Source organism: Perognathus longimembris, chromosome 8, assembly GCF_023159225.1.
Source record: "Perognathus longimembris pacificus isolate PPM17 chromosome 8, ASM2315922v1, whole genome shotgun sequence".
In the NCBI taxonomy this organism is placed as follows: domain Eukaryota; kingdom Metazoa; phylum Chordata; class Mammalia; order Rodentia; family Heteromyidae; genus Perognathus; species Perognathus longimembris.
Window position 1 is genome coordinate 38775849 of NC_063168.1, and position 14405 is coordinate 38790253.

At 38.1% G+C, this 14405-nt stretch overlaps 1 protein-coding gene across 3 annotated transcripts in view; it reads left to right on the forward strand.

Annotated features, from left to right (window-relative positions):
• Window positions 1–2154: 2154 nt before the first annotated feature.
• The window catches only part of Efemp1 (EGF containing fibulin extracellular matrix protein 1), a 61393-nt gene continuing 49142 nt past the window's right edge, over window positions 2155–14405 (forward strand). The window contains exons 1-4 of one of the 3 annotated variants that reach the window (XM_048352892.1): window positions 2155–2266; window positions 3637–3724; window positions 7888–7936; window positions 8089–8478. In XM_048352892.1, the coding sequence (XP_048208849.1) occupies window positions 3644–3724; window positions 7888–7936; window positions 8089–8478 (520 nt within the window). In that variant the 5' untranslated portion in view covers window positions 2155–2266; window positions 3637–3643. Of the gene's footprint in view, window positions 2267–3598; window positions 3725–7887; window positions 7937–8088; window positions 8479–14405 lie in introns of all 3 variants that reach the window. The other 2 variants (XM_048352889.1, XM_048352890.1) reach the window with 2 other exon arrangements.

A 14405-nucleotide genomic window follows, 5' to 3' on the forward strand; every position in this document is an offset into this window, starting at 1 on the left:
ATGCAGTTCAAAGCCAGCTGAGATAGAAACTCCTTGTAAAATGCTTGTCTCCAATTAACCACTCAAAATCCTGAAGTGAAGCTGTAGCTCAAAGTGGTAGAGCACTATCCTTGAGCTAAAAGAGCTCAAAGACAGTGCCCAGGCCCTGAGTTCGAACCTCATGAACTGAATGCTGAATTTTTAAAGTATCAATATGAAAGCAGGCCAAGAAAATAAATAATTCAATCAGCATTAATCCTACAAAGGTACATAAATGGGCTATTGGTTGTCAGCAATCACTTTTTATCAATTCTCTAATAATACAAGTATTTAACAATGAGCTGAGTTTATAGAGTTTCTATAAAATAATGAGACTGATTCAACTAGATCTGGTACTAGCAGTGGCTTCTCCTTTAGCACCTTCATAAAATAATTAACTTTTACAAACTCAGTAGACCCAAATATTATTTGGGTCCAGAAATGTCCAGAAATGTCTACATGTCCAGAAATTACAGGCTAGTTCAGTGATTCATATCTCCAGTACTCCAGAGATTAAAACTATGGGTCCTTTTGAATATATTTAGCCTATCCCTCTATGAACAACTTTTAGAGATGAGCCACATTTATAGGATATATTTGATGCAGGTACATGCTTTAAAGGACACAGAGGTTTAAAGCACACTGAACAGTGTATGGTCAACAGCATCTATGAATCTCTTATGAGACAATTGTGATTTTTTTTCATCAGCCATCCTAAAATCTTGAAAATCTCAGCTTCCTCTAAATTCAGAGCAATTTATCAGGGTGAAGTTATTTTAATCTCCAAAAACATTCATCTCAGTCTTGTGCATCTAGCTTTCATCTGTGTACTTACATCCCATTGAAGAAATCATCAGTGCCTCTTTACATCTCTATAATACTAAATTGAATTTGGTGATGGGAACAGAGTAATGAAGAGAGGCATTAGAAGTACGGGCATTGGCACCAGACAGTATAAGATTGTACATCTACTATTCTGTTAGTAAAACTCTGTATATTCAAATAAGATTCCAGAATGGAACTCCTCTGATCCTGCTCAATACCCTGTTGCCACCATTTGGCAAGGCCTAGGTGACACATGGCAGAATAAACCAGTGATAAAGAGAGGGGCTTCTACTGGTAACCTGTCTAGCAGTCTTTCTTTCTTTTGTTCACAGCACTGCCTCCTGATCCTGGACAGTCAAGTCCTTAACCTCTTCAATTTGTGGATTATATCTCTAGTGCAATTGTATGTGGTTGGTTGGCTCTTAAAGGCAAACTATTTATCTGACTTTAGAGATTAAGCATTCAGAGACAATTACAATCTGGGGAGTATATGATTTGACAGAAAGGGAAAAAGGTGTGGTTTTTTTTTTTTTTTTTTCCCCTCTCCCTCCAGATTCTTGAAATTCCTGAAAGGTAGAAGTGAAATGCCCAAGTTTGAGCAACTTTCCAGAAAGTGAACCAACAGAAAAAAGAGAAATTATAGGTGAGAAAAAAAGACGGTGAAAAAGAAAGGACGGTTGGGAGATTAAAAACAATTCTATGAAATGGTAATGCCTCTGTATATTACCTTTATAATAATACAAAAATTAAAAAAAACAATTCTGTTAGTGTGTGGCCCATTCCCAACACCTAGCACATATAGCCACAAATATTTATTGAAATCTCATTTTTCTCCACATAGAGGAAGTAGGACTCTGCCAATAATAATAATAATAATAATAATCTGAAAGTAAAAGCAAAAAGACTTGTTCTATGAATTAAGTGAATTTCCTCTTAGGATTTGGTCCTTGGGGGGAATTTTACTAAAGCAATTTCTGGGACTCTCAGAAGCTCTCTTAGGGAGATGTCTGCCTCTCCTGGGACAGGAGAGTAGCCTAGAGGCTGAGAACAACAGTAAGGCTAATTCAAACCCAGGGCCTTACATCCTAAGCCGCCTGGGGTCCCCGTGAGCCTTGGAACTCAGGGGCTGGCACTGGAGGGAGGGCCCAGGGCAGTGTGGATGGCCCCTTAGCTCCAGTGGTGCAGACCCAGCAGTTCTCAGGCAATCTGGTTTGTAGCCTGGGTTTAGCGCTTGCACCTCCCTCGGCTCCCTCCTTCTCCCCCTTCCCCCTCCCCCTTTCCCTCCCTTTCTCCTCCTCCTCCTCCTCCTCCTCCTTCTCTTGCCGCTGCCCAACCTCGCCAGTTCAGACCCACCAGGACGGCCCTCTCCTGAGTAATCCCCTTGCTGCCCAGGCCCTGAGCGCAGCGCAGCGCGGCCGCACAGGTAGGAGCCCCAGACCCCAGGTGGCACAGAGCATGCCCAGTGCCCGAGGGAGCCCCGTGCGTGGGGTGACCTGAAGGGGGCAGAGCACGGGAGAAATGCTCCTGGAGGCACAGGGTCTCTCGGAGGGCGGAGGGTGATGGAGGTGTGTGGTCTGTGAATGCGATCTGTCAGCATGTTGCCAATATTTGGGTGACATTCGTTATGTGCACGCCGCGCAGACAAGCAACCGGAAAGGTTTTGCGCTTAAACGTGGGTTTGAAGGTTTCCAGCGAAGGAAGTGCGAATTTAAGCTGCACCTGGATTCTGGTTAGAAACTAAAGCGCTAGGCAGTTCTGGAGGGCTGTTTGTTTTGTTTACAGTAAGGAAAGGGTCCTCCCTGCAGCACCAGGCCGACCACCCCCATACTGATACCCAACTCTGGGTACAATCCAGTCTGCAGCCTCGATCTTGAAAGTAACATGTTAGGTACCCAAGTACCAATATTACACAAGGGAATCAGACGTTTGGGGCTGCTCCTTGACACCACCTGAAGCTCAGAAACCGTTGTGCATAGAGAACAGTGGAGAAATGGCACTTTCAAGGGTTCTTTAAATTTTATTTATTGTTATTGTTAAGGTGATGTACAGAGGGATTACAGTTACATAAGTCAGGTAAAGAGTACATTTCTTTTTAACACTGTTACCCCTTCCTTTGCTCTTTCCCAGTTTTTTCCTCACATCCCCTCCCACAAGTTGTATAGTCTATTTTCAACATAGTGTCTAGTGAGTATCACTGCTGCATTTGTTCACCCTTTGTCCCACCATTTCTGTGCCTCTCCCCTTTAAAAAAAAAAAAGTTTGAGGCTATATAATCCATATTGGCTCACAGGTATCGTTGCTGAACTGTACAAGAAATTTTACTACCTGTAGGTGAGCACACAGAAATTCTTCATGTTCTAGCCTTGAGCGGGAAGAAGCCAGGGACAGAAATTCTTCATGTTCAAGAGAATGGAGATTTGCACCCTTGCTTACACCACGGGGGTGGGGGTGGGGAGATTTGAAATTAATTACATTATTTCCCCCCTGAAACACACTTTTTCTTTATCCTGGTTATGTATGTGCAGTATACAAGGCACTCCAAGTGTCCTTTGTATGTGTCTGGGTGGTGTAAAGTGAAATGCCACTATGCATAGGGTGTTTGGTCTTTTGTGCATGGTTTGCTGGACCAGAAAGGTTGAAAATAGGGGAGGGAGAGGAGAAATTAGATTAGAAATTGGGTATCTTGGAGTCCAAAGCCTCTCCTCCCTCTTTCCCTTTCTAGCTTGTCACTGAAAATTTTGTAATTTGCCTGCAGCAGATGCTAAAGATCCATTTACCATGTTTTCTTTTGAGATTCACCATGTTGAAAGTCCTTTTCCTAATTATGCTGACCGTGGCACTGGTCAAGTCACAGGACACGGAAGAAACCATCACTTACACGGTAAGGAGTGATGGAGTTTGCGTTTGGCTGGATTGTAGGACACAGAAAGACTTTATCCACCCCTGCCAATGTATATGTGAGAGGTTATAAACTCAACAAAACTTCAACATAATTCACATTTAAGCCTTATTGCAAAAAAAAAAAAAAAAAAAAAAAACACCCTAAATGACCCTTTAAAAAGTTCATTGAAGATCACAAGTTGAGCTGAGGAACAAGATATAATTATTTGTGCAAGATCCACAAAGGAAAACCTCCTTAAAACTAAAATCAAAGTAAGGTACATGTTTTCAATAAATTCAATAAGTTAATAGGTGTAAGGAATGGGAAGCCTGGATTCATACATATGTTCAGGATGATATTCAAAACAAATAAAAATGTTAAACATTATGTAAGTACAACACTCCATTGTATATGTGATGTATTCTTGAAGTGATCTTTACTGAATTCATAAAGGCTATTGTTCATTTATAATAACTCATGGAGGTATCCTTCAGATACAGCTTGTGTATTAGTAGGACAGTCAATCTTAAATTTCCTATTAGCCTTGCTAATATTTCTAAGTAGTATATGATTAACAATTGCTTGAGCACAATGAAGTATTAAAATATTGTCTGATTCCCTCCTACTGCCAAAAATATATGTGGCAAGAACAGAGCAGGGCAAAGCTTATTTCAATAGGGGTGAGTTTATTTGCACCTCTATTTTGTGTTTCCTGATTCTCATTCAGTGTTGTGAAATGAATGACATTTGTCCTGGATTAGAATATGAAAAACACATTTTTCTTCTTGTTCTCAATGTTAAAAATTAATCTTACTCAAAAGAATGTGAAAATTTTTTAAAGTAAAATTCTTAAAAGTGAGCTAATGTCAACTACTGATAATAAACATTATCTCACTTTTTGGTACCATGTTATCTCTAGAACATCTGGCAAGTATTCTTTCCTGTTGTTCCAACCAACTATAAATAAAATAGTTTAATATAAATATTTTCTTAACTTAGTGTTGAATGCAGTCGCTTCTGCTGATGAAGATAAATAAAGCAAGAGAAATGGATGTGTGTGCTGTTTATCTTAAAAAATGTTATGTTCTTCAGGCCACACTTACTACTTTCTCAGGGAGCTAAAGTTAGATTTGCTATCTGCTTTCATAATTATCTAATAAAATGTTTGTTACAAATGCTCATCCTATACCCTGTTTTTTCTAATTACCTAAGTTTAAATTCATTTTTTAGCAGAAAACATTCCATGTACATTAGTCTATAGCCTTAAGAACTAGGGTTCTTACTGTTACCACAATATATTCCCTAGCTATCGTACTCCTTTTTGTGCTAAGATTAGATTTTTTTCTCTCTTGAATTGTGTATACCTAATAATTAAGTTAGTAGACTTGGTGCGCTATTCTTGAGTACCCATAGTGGCAACACTCTTTTCATGCCTACAGCAGAGGATGAGGGTAAGCGGCCTCAAGCCCCTGCTAATGGTGGAACTGAACAGAGTGGGGGAGGGAGATGTATCTTGCTTGAAACTACACAGCCAACAACAGCTAAGTTCAGTCTAGGCTTGTTTAATAGTCAATCAATACTGTATATGCTAATGTAATGAACTAAACGCTTAGAACAAACACTAAGTCTTTCCAATTTACCATAAAATTATTCAAATGACCAGCCATTTTTGCAGGGTTTAACACTATTCAGACTTTGTGTCAGGGTTTGACACTATTCAGAAGGACGGATTTGTGTTTATGAAAGAACTTCAAATTCCCTTTCCATGTTAAAGCTAGAGTTCATTTAGCTACTTACTAGACAGGTATCTGAATAAGCAACCTCCAACTGTTATCAAAAGAATTTGTTTGTTTCCTGAGAAAATTCAGTCTTCTACCTTAGGATACTCACTATGGAAAGACCCTGCTGAACACTGAAAGTTCATAAGCAAGCACAAATACTATTATTATATACACTGTACAAATTGCCAAAGAATAGAAAAGCAAAGAGGTTACTATTTTTGGTGCTAACCTGTTAGAGAAAATAGAACCCTATGCTGGTTCTTAAAGAAGGTTATGATCTTGAGTTGATCTAGAAAGCCTAAAGAGACATCTGAGTCAGAAAGAGGCATAATGAAATGCTAGGGGAGAAAATAACCAAGTAAAGTCCAAGAAGTGATCACATCAGATCTGATCAGATGGATAGATTGTGGAAAGACCAAGAGATGATGATAATAACAGATGAGAGGCTCGTGGCCACATGTACTTTAGATGGAGAAACAACTTAACTGAAAGAGCAAAAAAGACTGTCATGGATGCTGTGTACAGAATAAAAAGAACCTTGCCTCTTCATGGGTCAAGAAGGTTCATACCAATAAGGCCGAGAGAATAACTGTCACAAGTAGGTAGTGCTTGAAGGAAAATGACTGGAGACATCAGGGTTTGTGTTCCTAGATCATGAGAAAGGTAGTAGTTCCTTGGAAAGTGTTGGAGACACTAAAAGAAAATTAGCCTGGGAGATAACTTGAGTTTAGTTGTTACCCTAGTATGTTTTAGCCATCAGCAAAATAGCTTAAGTGATCTCATTACCTCCATTCAGCTAGTTACTTGCTAACCACCAGTTGTGTTGCACAATTTTCAGTTCTATTTAGAGAATTATTTTTACTCTACTTATGTACAATCCTTCCTGAATCATCTTCCTCCCAGTGACTTTTCTCAAATAAATATCTGATCAAATTATTTCCTGAGCCTAAAAAGTCTGAAGGAACTTGTTTTTAATCACCACAGCAGTGTTTCTTAAGGTGTAACCCATAGATAACCTGTATGGGGATCATTAGGATGCTTATGAAGTAACTGAAGTTCTAGACCTCCTATCCAGACATACATAATGAAATCCTGTGGGTAAGCCGAAACATCTACATTTTAACAACCATCCTGGATCATTCTAAAGCACAATAAACTGATTTGGGGGGTAGAATCTAGTTCTTCCCTATCTCAAGGAAAGGTTTCCTGGTTTCTGACCCTCTTAGTCTTGCTAAACTCTTCTCCCATCTATAACTACTTGTAGCTCTTTCCCTCTTCAACAGTGTAGTGCCTTTACTCACAACAGTCCTTTTTAGAATTCCCACACTTCCTGGGAAAAATTCTGTTCATCCTGTAGGATCCAGTCAATTTTTTCATCTTCCCCAAAAGGCTTTTCTTTTGACCTATCATACCAACATCAGGCAGAATCACTCACCACTTAACACACACACACACGCACAGACACACACACACAGTGACACACTTCTGACATATTACTGCAACTTGTTGACTCATCGGTCTATCTCCTCTTCTGGCCCATGGACTGCTTGAGGACAGCAATAAACTCTTTGCTATCTTTACCTTCACCAGGCTTGGGATAATGCCTGGTGTGAGAAAATGCTTGACAGATGACTTGTTCAGTCAGTGAACTGAAAAAGACCTATAGGAACTGAAGCTAGTTGGCAGGCTAGGATATGAAAGGGAGGTCAGAATAGTTGGGAACAATTAAGTGGTTAGATGCTCAAGTGATTTAGAGAGAGGGGGAAGAGGTTAGGGTTTGAAAAAATATCTTGATGGAATTTTCTTTTTTGATAAAAAAAATGTATAGTATGGAAAAGGCTTGGAAGGATAGAGGCAGGAGGAAAAGATGGATAAAACAGAACAACCAGGGAATGTGGCTTAGTGGTAAAGTGCTTGCTTAGCATGCATGAAGCCCTGGGTTCAATCCTCAGCACCACATAAACAAAAAAGCCAGAAGTGGCACTGTGGCTCAAGTTGTAGAGCACTAGCCCTGAGCACAGAGAGTTCTCAGGGACAGATTCCAGGCCCTGAGTTCAAACACACACACACACACACACACACACAGAGAGAGAGAGAGAGAGAGAGAGAGAGAGAGAGAGAGAGAGAGAGAAGTTGAAAAGATCAGTCTCAAGACAGAGAGGGGGGGAAAAATCCAAGAAAAATGTTAATAGGCAACTATACCAAACCCAGTAGAGTAGAGGAAGCTTCTCAAAGTACAGACTTGCCTTAAAATGTTTAACTAACAAATCCCATCATCTAGCTAAGACTCTAGAATGGTTGATATAGAATGGAACTTTTAGAGTGACTTCTAAGGGAAACATTCAGTTGCCTCCTGCTCCATCTCTGATGTTTTCTTTACAGCAATGCACTGATGGATATGAATGGGACCCTGTAAGACAACAGTGCAAAGGTGAGCCTGCTTCCAAGATTTCTTATCCAAACATAGCTTTCTGTCTTCATCTCCTGTGTTCTTCCTGACATGTTTGTTTTATAACAAAAAGGTGAGAGCCTATATTTATGTGTTCTATTAAGACTGCTGACTTATCTTATTACTGACCACAGATATTGATGAATGTGACATTGTCCCAGATGCTTGCAAAGGTGGGATGAAATGTGTCAATCACTATGGAGGATACTTGTGCCTTCCTAAAACAGCCCAGATTATTGTGAACAATGAGCAACCTCAGCAAGAAACACCAGCAGGAGCAGAAGCATCCTCAGGTGCCACCACTGGGAGTGTATCTGCCAGTAGTGTAGCAGCCAGTGGCATAATACCTGGAGGTGGCTTTGTGGCTAGTGCTGCCGCAGTTGCTGGCCCTGAAGTGCAGACTGGTCGAAATAATTTTGTCATCCGTCGGAACCCAGCTGACCCTCAGCGTATTCCTTCCAACCCTTCCCACCGGATTCAGTGTCCAGCTGGCTATGAGCAGAGTGAGCATAACCTATGCCAAGGTAAGTATATACTTATAAAGCTAACTAGAAAGTTCTTGCTCCCAGTGAGAATGGTAATAGTTCATTTTTATCCACAGCTTCCCATAGTAAAGTGCTCAGTTCTTTGTCTGAATTAGCATAGGTAATCATTGCAATAATCCTAAAAGAGTTACTTGAGTGTCATGTTACTTTACAAATGAGGAAAGTGTGGTTCCAAAAGTTCAGCAGTGGTTCCCGACCTTAGCTGTCCCTATTTATTGTCACTAAGGAGTCCTTAAATGTCTCTGGGGCCAAGCCACACCCTAGCACAATTAAATAACAGCCCCTGGGGGTGAATTCCAAGCATCTGTAATTTTAAAGCTCCCAGCATGGTTCTAGCATGCAGCCAAGTTCAAGGACCAGAGGTCACCCAGGTGGCTAGTGCAGAGCTGGCTTTCAAACCAAGGCAGGAGGGTGCCAGAGTTACAACTGTCAGGTTCTTCGTTGGAAAGTTAAAGTTGTGCTGTGGACACTGAGCTTGTCATTGACTTCTTTCCTCATACAACAAAGAAACAAGGCTTCTATTTATCTTTATTTTGGAGGAGGATAAACTGCCCACATGTATATGTTTTTTACAGCTCTCACTAGAGCACATTTTGCTTGTATCATTTGCACCGTGGCACCATCAGCCTTGGCTTTTCTGTTTATTTTCATAAGAGAACACATCACTGTGTGTTCTCGAAACAGCTGCAGACCCATGTTAGCAAAGTAATAGGAATCTTAGGCTTTCATGACATGTAAAGATATTAGCTAACTGGATTATGCTAAGAAATTTGTGTTTCCCCTGTCCTTCTTAGCAAACCTTTTCAGAACCACCTGGTATAAAGATTATGCTGCTGAGATAGGGAGAAAGAGGAGTCCCCCACTCTTCCCTCCCCACTTTCACTGCCAAAGGATGATTGGGGAGACCCCATATGATGGGGCTTCTGGTCAGAAGAACAGATAGGGCCCAGGAACTTTGCCTTTTTAATCCGTTGTGAGGGAGGAAGAGAGCATGCTCCTCACTCACACAGTTGTGACCTTCCAACAGCTGCATTCATGGAAGACATACCTCCCTGTGTTCTGAGATGCCATCCCCATTCGCCCATGCTTCATTTTATCTTCAGTATAAGTGATACTTGATTTTAAATGGCTTAAAAGTGAAGAAAACCTATCATGTTCTGGCTTTTATTATTTCATATTCCATATGAAATATTAAAATGACCCCATATCAAGAGCTCACCCATGCACTTTAAAAAAAATAAGTGATGGTGTCACTTCTCAGAGGAAGTTTGAGATGAGCATCTGTTTTGTGTTACTGTCATGAGTCAGAATTCCAATATTGATGATGCATGTTTCAGCATCTGCTTGATTTTCTAATATTTAATTTAAAAATTATGTCAAGGAGATAAACTGATGAGATTATTCATATACGTTTGAATATTCACATATATGCAAATATTGATGAACAATGCCTTGAGTTCATTTAAGAAATACAAAGTTTTAATTGTGTTATATAAATATATAATTAGAAAGTCTAATATTATCTTCTGAAACCAATAATTTTTATTAGAATTTCTTAAGTATTGACTTTGATATTCTGAATTATTTCCAGTCTTTCAGATATTGTATATTTTAATGATACTTGGAAGTAAAAGAAATAGATAAACTATTGGCTCATTTCCCAAAGTAGTTTATACCCAAATTTGACCCTTCTGGCTAGATTTAAGAACAATGCCTAAAATAGAATAAAGAAGTTGTAGGCTAAAACATATTTAAGACTTACTGCTGGCTGTTACAGTAGAAACTGAAGCATGAATAATGAAAATAGGATTCTTTTTGGTATTTCTTGAAAATATTTAGACTTCCTTACTAAGTTACTTTTTACATATTGAAACATTTATCATCCTCCCTTCCTTGAGACTTTCTTTCAGCTATAAATATAAACTATCAAGTGCCTTGCTTATGGAAGATGTAAATACATAGTGGTTTATTGGGTGCACATAGGGTGGTTCCAGCCCAAACTGTTCTGTATAATTTGGCCAATTTCTAAAATTTGTGATTGTGATCTTTACCATTGAAAGCAGAGTTAAAAGATTTTTGGATGACTCAGGCTTAAGTTGGATTTCTTCCCACCTCACAATTTTGCAAAGTGCCTATAAATGTGGATTTACTTAATTGTTGATAAAAGGGGGTTGTTTCATATGATAACAGTATAATCTGTCCAGGGAATCTGACTAACATAAGCCGTGTCACACTTGTGCCCATTTATTATTGAACTAATCAAACGTGCAGTCCCAGCTTCTTCTAATTGACTACAGCTGTATTACATTCTCATTCTAGGCCAGCAGCACAAAATAATGTTTTATAACCAATATGAATGTTGTGGGGACCTCTGTTTAAAACAATAATGCGCTCCAAGGACTTATATTCCTGACGTCATCATACAGTTTGAGGAAACTTCTGTTTTAATAAAGAGCTCCACTCCCTTTTAAATGTTGCACAGTAATGCCCAGTAAGCCAAACACATTTATCATGGCCAGCTGGATTAGAATAAATGAATGTCTACACATGAGTCATATTTGTATAAAATTATTTCTTTTTTCCACATATATTTTTCAACAGGTTACAGTTTATCATTATATACCTAAAACTGAGAGCAATTTTTTATGCCAGAGCTGAGAACTATACTGTGCTTCAATCTTCAAGAAAAATGTACTATACAAATCACAGGCAGCTCCTAATGATTTAAAAATCATTAGATTTTTTAAACACATATTTTCCCCTATAAATATGTCTTATAACCAGCTGTCTGTATCTTAATAGTGTTTAATGAAAACATAATGGCCTTATTCCTTTTCATATATTTTCCAAGGTTTTTTAGCTTTGGGCACAAACAAAAGCTTTGAAATAATAACATAATATCCTAAGATCAAGTCATAGTCAGCAGGTACCTTTTGCCAAATGAGAGTGAAAATGAAAGAGTCAGTCACATTTAGGGTTTCACATGACTGGTGTTATCTTTGGCAGCCAGAAAATTACATGAAAATCACTTTAATGTTACTTACATACCTGGACTCATGTATAGATAAGGTCTTAGAAATTATTTCCATGAGATAACATCTACCTCAAAAACATACTCATGTATGCCAAAAGAACTTGGGTGAATATAAAATGTATTATATAATACATTTAGTTTTCTATATTGTTGTTATGTAGTGTCTAGGTGATTCTCCTGAAAGGAAATTAGAAATCACTAGTTTAAGTTGAGAGACCAGCACATGCCAGTCCTGGGGCTTGATCTCAGGGCCTGAGTGAGGCTCCTGAGCTCTTGGGTCAAAGCTAATGAACTACTGCTTGAGCCACAGCTCTACTTTGGCTTTTTGGTAGTTAGAGATAAGTCTTACAGACTTTACTGCTCAGGCTGGCTTTGAACTGCTGATTCTCAGATCTCAGCTTCCTGAGTAACTAGGATTACAGGTGTAAGCCTCATTTTGTTAAAAAAAAAAAAAAAGAAAAGAAAAGAAAAGTAAAAGTTATTTAGGAATAGGAAAGATAAAAGGTGCCTATTGCCCAGTTTGAAGGTATTTGTTTCCTTAATTGAAGCTTCAAAAAAATTAAGCATATAGCATTTTGCATAGCTGGCAATTAAACCATTATTAACTCAATCAAGATTTATTTTAACTTGGAAGAAGAAACAACTATGCCTCAAGAAATAAAGTCAGTACAAATGCGTAATGAAGCTAGTTATAGAGTCATATCCAGAGCACAATATATATTAGTTATACACAGTATGAATGAGAGATATGAAAGCATACCTTAGGGTCTAACTGTTTCTGTCAGCCACCATTATCCTGATTTTAAAGCTGCAAGTCTCATTTCACTGGAAGTATTTCAGATTAAGACAAGTACAATGTTTGACCACTCCACCAAACATTTATACCAAATCTCATGTACCTCCCAGTAGAGAATGACAAAGTCCTAGTGTTAGAACCATTTGTTCAGGTTAAGGCATTGATCTCAGGACCTTCAACTTGCTCAAGTGGTACTCTCTCATTTGAGCCATTTCTCCAGCATGGCTTCTGATGGCTATTTTGGAGATAGCCTTTCACACTTTTCTGCCTGGGCTGGCTTTGAACTATGATCCTCTAAACCTCAGCTTCCTAAGTACTAGGATTATAGGTTTGAGCCACTAGTAGCCAACTCAGTGAGACTTTTTCTATAATTTTGTTTAAAACTTTCAAAAGCCAAACTTTATGGACTTTTAAGAACTAGCTCAAAGCCTTCTTTTGTAATTGTTGGGATCCACTGACTGGTTTGCTAGTGCACAGTTCACATTGTTTTAGACTTAGCTTAGACAGTAGACCTAGGCATTCAAATCCACATGCTTAGAAACACTTCATACCATTGTCAGTGCACCTTCTCAGATTTTCACATGGCCAAGTTAAGTAACAGTGCTTCAATTATAAACTTTTCCATTTACTAAAGTTATTTTGTTTAACTTTCAACTGTAATTTCAGTGATTTTATTTTGTTTTTATCATAATTATCTGTGATACAGGACTAAAATAGTAAAGATTTTTTTTAACCTCCAGCAAAGATTTACAAATTCTAAAAGAATAACAACTTCATAAAACAACTCTATTCTCTTGGAGACCATCTATTACCTTCTGTAAACTCCTTCATAAACAGAAGGATAACTAAAACACTATTATGAAAAGAAAATAAGTAGTTCTCTATATGTGTAATTTGAAAAAGAGAAACTTGAACTAACATGCTAAGCTTCCCAAATGCTAAGGGCTCTTTCTTTGACTTCTTTCATTTTAAAGTTAAGTGATCTCATATCCAAAAGAAGATTTATAAATTGTAGTGAAATCAAGTGGCTCAGCATACCTGGCATTGTCCTTAACAAATGGCTTTCAAACACTGCCCCTTTGTTGCTGGGACTAATGCTATTAGGGACTCTGGTTGCTTGAGTTAGTTTTGTGAGAGAATGCCTAATTTTTGTTGCATATAATTACACAGTCCAATGAAGAGCTTTGATCTAAGAAAATAGATATTTTGCAAAAGTAAGACTGTAATTGAGTAAATTAGAATATTTACTTAAACTTCAAAAAAAAATAAGTAAAATGGGCATTTAGCCTGCTTATAGCTAGCTCTTCATTGTTTTTAGTTGTTAATTGCCTTTGAGTATCTTCAAATTCTCTGAAGCTATATAAATGGATACAAGTTCTGATTATAAGGAAAACTTAAATTTTAAAGCAGTTAATACATATTGATAGAAGTAATTGACTTCTTCCTGAATAATCTATCATTTCATAATTTACTATTCAAAATACCAAGTTCCTTTAATTGTAGTCAGTTTAAGACAGTTTAATATGCATTTGTGAAGAATACACATATAAATCTGATTCATAGATATTAAGTGGCCTTAAAATTCCTTCAGAAACATTGAATGACAACTGTATGAGGTAAAAGGATAGAAGAGATCAGTATGGTCACCTCACTACAGTAGTATACTATGCTATAAAACTTTATACACTATGTCAGTGGTTCCCAATGGGTGCACCCTAAGCCCAAAGCATCAACAGCATCTGGCAAGTTGCTAGGTATGAAGATTCTATGGGCCACCACATACCTACTGAAGCAGAAACCCTGGGGATGGAACCCAACAACCTATGCTTTAATATTCCCATGATTTTGATGTCTCCTGGGCACTGACACTCTTAGTCTTAACTTTAAGAAGTATTATACTCATAAACTGACATATTGAATCAAAAACCACTTTGTACAACTACTTAACAATTATTATTATTTTTTTTAAAGAAGCAGCTGTGTAAAGGAGCTAGCAGGATGAGAACGCTTTACCTGGGATACAGTCAGTAGCACAGAGAAAGCATAAAAATCAGGGGTTCTTTTGTAGAGTAAAGT